This window comes from Anser brachyrhynchus (genome assembly GCF_964034855.1).
Source record: "Anser brachyrhynchus genome assembly, chromosome: 2".
In the NCBI taxonomy this organism is placed as follows: Eukaryota; Metazoa; Chordata; class Aves; order Anseriformes; family Anatidae; genus Anser; species Anser brachyrhynchus.
The window spans coordinates 42740884-42748011 of NC_137695.1; the positions used below are offsets into that span (position 1 = coordinate 42740884).

Here is a 7128-nt window from a genome sequence, read left to right on the forward strand (position 1 = left end):
AAAGAAAAAGGAAAAAAAGAAGAAAGGGATGAGTGGAGCTGAACACCTGGCATTCTCCTTAGCCCATGGCACGTCCCAGCTCTGAGGCTGTTTCACTAGGACCCCACTGGGCATATCAGAAATAAAGTGCAGAAACACTTGATGGCATGGAAAACTGGGCAGGAGTTGGTGCTGCTAGGACCAGTACTAGTTCGTACACAAATCTCCTCTGCACTTGACACAGCTGAGCTGTGTGTGCTCACTTCAGATCAGCTGGTGAAGCAGAAAAGCTTCAGTTCAAAGGGCCAAACCCAAGCCTGGTCCTCGTAGCGTCTCTCTCTCCCCATCAGTAGCACTCTGAGCTCCTGTGGACCAGTCCATCCCCACCAAGCCCAGCCTGCCCATGGGGATGTTGTATCCCTTGCAGAGCATTCTCCTGCCTTTGCTCCCGAAGGTTTAATCTCTGTCAATGATGATTTGACTTCCATCAAGAAATAATACAAGCCCATTCATTTCTTCCTTGGTTTAATGCATCTGCCTTTTGGTTATTTGTTTCTAACATTTGATTATAGTGATTAAGTACCTTTTCCCCTGTTTCCTAAATGAATTGAACTCAGTGGATATTTTCCTTTTCAAAAGACTGAAAACTAGGTGAAATTATTCAAATTGGCACAGATCCAGGCATGCCACAGGAACTGAGAAGACTGCGGCATCACCCAGTGAAAATACAGATGCTTGTACAAATTTCTCCCGTCTGCCTCAGAGCTGCATTTCCCCCCTTTGAGACAGCTCAGTTAGGCCCTCTGGCCCACCCAGCCATGTCCTGACTGACTGCGAGCCCAGGCCAACTATTGGAAAACTCAGCAGAAACCGTTGCTGCTTCTTCCACCTCACACAGCAATTTTGAGCGGAATGATGCCTCACGCACACCCTGCAGAGCTTAACTTAGCTCTTAACTTAGATTTTAACTTAGGTGTTAAAATCGTGACAATCCTGTGGAAAGTGAATGCAGGAAGAATGAAACTCTGGCTATGGCCAGAATGGTTTTGTCTGTCAGTTACATAGAATATAAACTGCAAGGAGCTGTGTTCATGTTTAAAAGTCGTGAAGTTTATCAATTCTATTTTGGCTTTCTAGAAAAGGAGCTGTAGGAGATCAGGAGACCTCCCAGGGGCTACAGGATTTTTTGTTCCAAAAAAAGGAATGGAGATAAGTCTTTAAAAGGCTCAGAAAATGTCACTCAAGGCTTGAGTTGTGCAGCTGTTCTTTGTGGCTTCAGCACTTTTGAGTAAAAATGTTAGAATGCAGGGGAGAATTGATATTATCAAATTTGGGGGTGGAAAGCTAGAAGGCAAGATGCTTTTGAAAATGCAGCTTGTAACGTATCCATTTTCCTATCGGATTGTGTTGAGAATAGTGGAATTCAAATAGTATTTTCAGCTTTTACTCTAAGCATATCCACAGCATGTCTTTACATCCCCATGCAACAGAATTATTTCAGGGTAGCATTTCCTACGCACATACAATTATAGACTCTCTGAGACACAAAATACCTGCACGGATAGATCTCAAAAGCTCCAGGAGCTCCCAGGTTTGCATCCGTGCAGTAAAGCACCTCAGAGAACAGAAGCAGAGATCGATGGGTGGGAAAATGACTCAATGAACATCTGTGTCAGCCACTTTGAAATGTATAGTACAGAGGGAATTATCGATAAGGTCAGAGTCTTCATGAGAAAGCAACTCTGTTTGCAACTCTCAAGCAAGAAACAAAATAGCTTGGAATGCAAGTTGACAGATACGGTGTTGAGTGAGGCCCCAAGGAGCTTGCGTTGACAACAGGAAACCTTTGATTTGAATTGTCTACGGGTGGTAAAAGGTCAAAATTATTCAAATATTTAATGTAGTGGGTAGGTGAATCCTGAATCAACAGATAGGTGAAGCAGCAGAAAGCCAAATGCTGCATCTCATACAATCATAGCTGTATTTCTATTAAAACTGCATATATCCTCCTAACTTGTAGTAGCCATTTTTGTACATTTGACATACAATATTTACAGTTAATCCATACTAACATAAATATGTGCTTGAAAAAGACCCGAAAATCTCTTTGAACAAGAAACGTTATGCAAATAAACATCAATAAATAATTTAGTTCGTTTCTGAGCAGTTACCTTAAAACTGCTCATAAGAAAGTGATAAAGAAATTGCTAAATGAAACAAATGATAAATGACCAAAAGAAGAGACCATGGAAAGGGCATAGGTATTTCCTAATCTAACTACTCTGTGATCTCAGGCAAATCATTGAATTTGTGTATGTCTTCCCACCATTTCTGGCCTTATTAATTAGCACTACAGAGGATTCCCCTGCCAGGTGGCCTGCACAGAACACTGTGCTATCATCTGATCATAACCACGAACAAGAATGGAAAAATGACACCGGGTTCTAGAAGAAATCTTTGACCCCTTCCATCGAGTCATCCTGATTCTTGACCTGTAATTAAATTCATAGTCTCATCACTCCCAGATTTTCATTTTTTGAGACAAGAAGAACGTCATTGTTCTTGGAAGGTTTGGCTTTTGTGTTTTAAAATGTCAGTGTCTCTGGAATCCATTTAGTCACCTACACTTGCTTTATAGCACAACCCACAACTGCAAAATACGCAGGAACATGGAACATGTGCTAATGAATTGTAGTATTGATTTCACCAGCAATATTTTAATGCCATTTCTCTTGAAAAATGAACAATAGGCCTGGGCTCAGAAACTCTTAATGCATGTTTTGTATGGTTATAGACAGTCCATATTCAGTAACGTACTTTGTTATTCTATATAGAATAGAAAATATGTGCTGCTTTACCACAGTGAATGAGATGAAGTATCCATGCTAATTTTTTTTTTTGATCTGTCAGCACATCTGGAGAGCATTGAACACAATATTGCTTACACAGACGGCCTTGCTGGGGTGGGTTGACTTGTCCTCCGGTGAGTCCCTGGGTTCCACTTTTCACCGTGCTAGCTTCCAGGATTGTTGACACCTGGTGCAGGACTCTGGGGTGCCATTTGTCCACCTCAGCTGCCAGTATTATTCTGTAGAGGTATGATTTGAGCTTGACATACGTACTAAGTTAGCTGAAGGTACAGAGAACTTTGCATTATGCAGTACTGCTTAACTGTTCAGCGCTGTGGCTTGTTGCATTACTAGGGTCTGTGGTACCACTCCTCTCTCAGTGGTTACCAAAAACAAATCAGGGTGAAAGCTCAGTTGCTTCTTCTTGAACCCAGGGAACCCGATACTTGTCAGAAGGACCACTTAGTGGTGTGGAAGGAGGTCATTTCTCCTATCTCCTCAGCCTGCTGGTTCAGGTTTCATTTTCCTGTCCAATCTGTTAGTGCTCCTAGATTTGTAGTTTCTGTTTGAATCCCGGAGTACGTTTGGCCAGACGACCATCATTTCTCTTATGGAAGTTTGTGGTGATTTTTCAGACCCTTATCTTAGACTGAGAAAATATGTTCTACTTGGGATTCTCTTGAAATCCACTAAATAATAGCAGCTGGGCAGAAACCTGGGTTGTGCAGAGAACAGCTGGGAACAATGTGGTATTTGTAATAATTGTTTGTAATAATTTTATTTTCACAGTGGCATGCTAAACCTTTTCCAGTACAAAAAGGAAAGATGGGGAAAAGAAAAGGACAAAAAGAAGGGAAGAAGGAAATGTTTGAATTCAAAAGCCAAGTACGGATCTTTGCACTGACTTCCGTACAGTCTAGGACCTGCCCTTCTCTTCTTATGCATGAACATGTTCACTCAGACCATCTGAGAAGCTTCTGTTGGCTTTGGGGGTTAAACTTTCTAGGATTAGAAGCAGAGCGTTCTGAGTCAAGGGCCCCCACCTCTGGAATTAGTTTTCCTTGGTTCCCTGCCAATGTCCAGCCCCAGTAAGCTTCAGAGCACATGGCGAAATGTTTGTATTTGGGTTAGCTTCTCTCTATTTTTAGATGGTTTGGGTTTGCTTTGAATTTTACTTTAGAGATCTGAAGACAGTAGATTGGGAATTGTCGTTTTCTAACAGCATTATTTAGTATCACCCATCACGGGAAGGTTTCTATGTCATTTATTAGTAATCTTGCAAGAACGTGCTGCAGCACCTGAATGAATGATATTTTAACTTCTACCTCACTATTTTCCAGCCTGTGCTACTGGAAGTGCTTTGGCCCAACCTGGAAGAGCTCTCGAGCCCAGACTTTGGTTCCCTGTGTGCGTTGCTGGCCCTATTGTGCGTGGAGGGAGGTGGTAACTGCAGAGGCTGAGTGGCACTGGGGTAACTTGCCACCCACATGGGCTCGCCGCTTCGCTTTGGGCAACTCTACAGCAAATTCCTTCCTTGCACGTGTTCTGTGGCCAGTACGGCCGTGTGGCCAGGCCCCCCAGAGTGCATGCCTGCAGTCAGTACTGCTTTTTGGTAACGAGGCTAAAGCTCTGTGGGTGTCCAGGATCTTTAAATCCTCCCACCCCAAAATGTAGGCTATATCTAAATGGTTATAAATAAGTGATTATAAGTAGTATTTGACTACAAACTTCAATATTCAGGGCTCGATTGTCTTATTATTTACCTCAATTTTAAACATTGATGCTGACAGTTTCAGTAGAAATGCTCCGTGTTTGCACCAATCTGGGAAGACAGTAGGGCCCGGGAGTACTGGACGTACTTTAAGGGTAATAGGAAAAGGATCTTTAGAGATGTGCATTTTTAATACACAGCTTAGATTTGTGACAAAGACTTTTTTTCTCCATTGCGAGATTAGCTCTTGCCCTTTGTCCAAGCATATTGTTGCAAGGACACGTGTTCAGGTTCCCCCAGTAACAATCCTGTTGGAGAATAATGGAACCCAAGGCGAAGATCACGCGGGCATCCTGCGACACCTGAAGGTCGCCCACTTACTGCCACACCCAGGGACAGCTTCTGTCCTGGTGTAACACAGCTCCTGAGGAGGTGGCCCAGTGCCTGCGGAGCGAGGAGTCGTGGCTGCAGAGGTCAGTGCCTGCTCGTACAGGGCAGGTACGGGGCAGACGTATCCTCGTGCTGCAGACTGTCTGTGGAGGTTCCCAGTTAACTTTCAGAGCAGCTGCTCCCAGGACTATGTGCCGATATATTTAGGAGAGCAGGCTGGTCACCTGGTGGTGCCCTGATTTAAGAGCGATCCGCTCTGTGCTCGGCATTCACTTGCTCCAAATGAAGAGGGGGATAGCTGGAGCGGTGCCTTGGCTCAGGCACCACTGAGGCGGTTCTGGGTTTGGTGTTAAACACTCCTAATGAGATTGCATTTTCCCCTACCATGTACAACTTCAGTCTGAGAAGGAGGCTAATGCGAGGAACGAAGTAATCGCGTGCACGCTGCAGTCACGACTGATATAACAGCTTACACGCAATTTTTTTTTTTGGCTTTCTCTTCTCGTATTTTTGGGGAGCAAACGGGAGAGCCGGCGGCTGGTCCTGATGTAGCTTTCCTGCCTGAATCCGCTCTTGTTTTCCTCCTCGCTCCGGCTCTCCCTGTGCAGTGCTGCGTGGCGCCGGCAGCCTGAGCGAGAGGGAGCTCCAGTCCCACACAACCGCTCCGAGCAGCCCCCATTTGCCATAGCGGCTGGTGCCGGGGGGGGTTGGGGGGGCAGGGGGGAAAGAAAGGGGGAAATAAAATAAAATAAAGGCAACAACCGGGTCAATGCTCGCCTCTTCTCGCCGCCGGCACCTCGCACAGGTCGGAAATCGCTCGTTTCGCTTTGCTGTATTGCGCTTGCCTGGGCCGTGGGCAGGGGGAGGGGAGGGAAGGGAAGGGGGGGGTTTAACTTTTTCCTTGACATGACCGGGTTTTGGTCAGGAGCTCCCCGCCCGGCCCCGGCGGCTGCCCCTCGCCCCCACCCCCGGGCCGGCCCCCGCCGCCTGCCGCTAACTTGGTGCGCGGGGCCGCGGCCCCGGGGGCTCGGCCGGGCCGGGGGCACGGGCGGCGGGGAGCCGGGCACGGCCGGGGGCTGCCAGGGGGGCGAGAGAGCGGCTTAGTGAGCGCCTGGCCGTGCCGGGGGGCTGCTGGGGGCCGTCGGAGCGAGGGCACACACGCACAGGCACACACACGCGCGCACACACTCACACACAAAAGTGTGGAGGAGCTAGGGGAGGCTTGCAGCCGCCGGCTCGGTGCGGCGGAGGCGGCCGGAGCCATGCGTGTCACGGCCTCCTGAGGTGGCGGTGGTGGGGTGTGTGTGTGTGTGTGTGTGTGTGTCGGGGGGGGGGGGGGGGGGAGAGGCAGGCGGGAGGCGAAGAAGAAAGAAAGAAAAAAAAAAAAAAAAAAAAAGAGCGAAAGGAGAAAAGCCAAAGAGAGACGCGGGGTGGTGGAAAGTGTTCGCCTGCTTTTGTCTCGCCACGCAGTGAGCTGGAAGATGGAGATGGATGTTAAGGGAGTTTCTCCGTGCCCGGAGCCCATCCCCCCGGCGGCGGGCTCAGCCGCCTGCCCGCACCAGCGCCCGCCGCCCCGCGATGGGCAGCCCGTCGCCGACACGGGCCCCGCCGCCGACAGCGGCCCCCCGGAGCGGCGGCACGGCGGCGACAAGGACGACAAGAAGGTAGGTGCGCTCCGCTCCGCGACACCCCCCCCGGCGCCCCGCCGCTGCTCCCGGGGCCGCTCCCGGGGCCGCCCTTTGTGAAGCGAGGCGGCGGAGGTTGGCTGAGGACACGGGGGCGGGCGGGGCGGGGAGGCGCCGGGCCGGGGCCGCCGGGCTTCGGGGGGCGGCCGCCCGACGAAGTTTGGCTGGCTCTGAGGGGGGGCCGGGGCCGCCCCCCCCCCTTCCCCGGTGCCCCTCGCCCCCCTCGCCCGCGGCTCCGAGGGGCCGCCGGCGGCCCTGCTGTGTCATCGTCGCCCCGCCGTGCCCACGGGAACGGGGGCGAGAATTGGGGCTGGGGGCGCTGCCCCAGCAGCGGGGTGTCCGCCGGACCCGGAGGGGGGCCGGGTTGGGCAGGGGTCGCCGCCGAGGGCAGGGGGGTGCCCGCAGACAAAAGCGCCGAGCGCTGCCACCGGGCAGCGCTCGGCGCTTTTGTCTGCGGGCACCCCCCTGCGCTGCCCTTCAGGCTTCCCAGCGGGGGCTCGGCCGGGACCGGAGC

General features: G+C 50.4%; 1 protein-coding gene across 11 annotated transcripts in view; it reads left to right on the plus strand.

Annotated features, from left to right (window-relative positions):
* Positions 1–5124: 5124 nt before the first annotated feature.
* RBMS3 (RNA binding motif single stranded interacting protein 3) overlaps positions 5125–7128 on the plus strand; it is a gene marked incomplete at its 3' end in the record, with an annotated part of 702635 nt that continues 700631 nt past the window's right edge. For 5 of the 11 annotated variants that reach the window (XM_080580013.1, XM_080580024.1, XM_080580015.1 and 2 more), the window contains exons 1-2: positions 6017–6032; positions 6400–6593. In XM_080580013.1, the coding sequence (XP_080436139.1) occupies position 6032; positions 6400–6593 (195 nt within the window). In that variant the 5' untranslated portion in view covers positions 6017–6031. The other 6 variants (XM_080580036.1, XM_080580033.1, XM_080580034.1 and 3 more) reach the window with 6 other exon arrangements.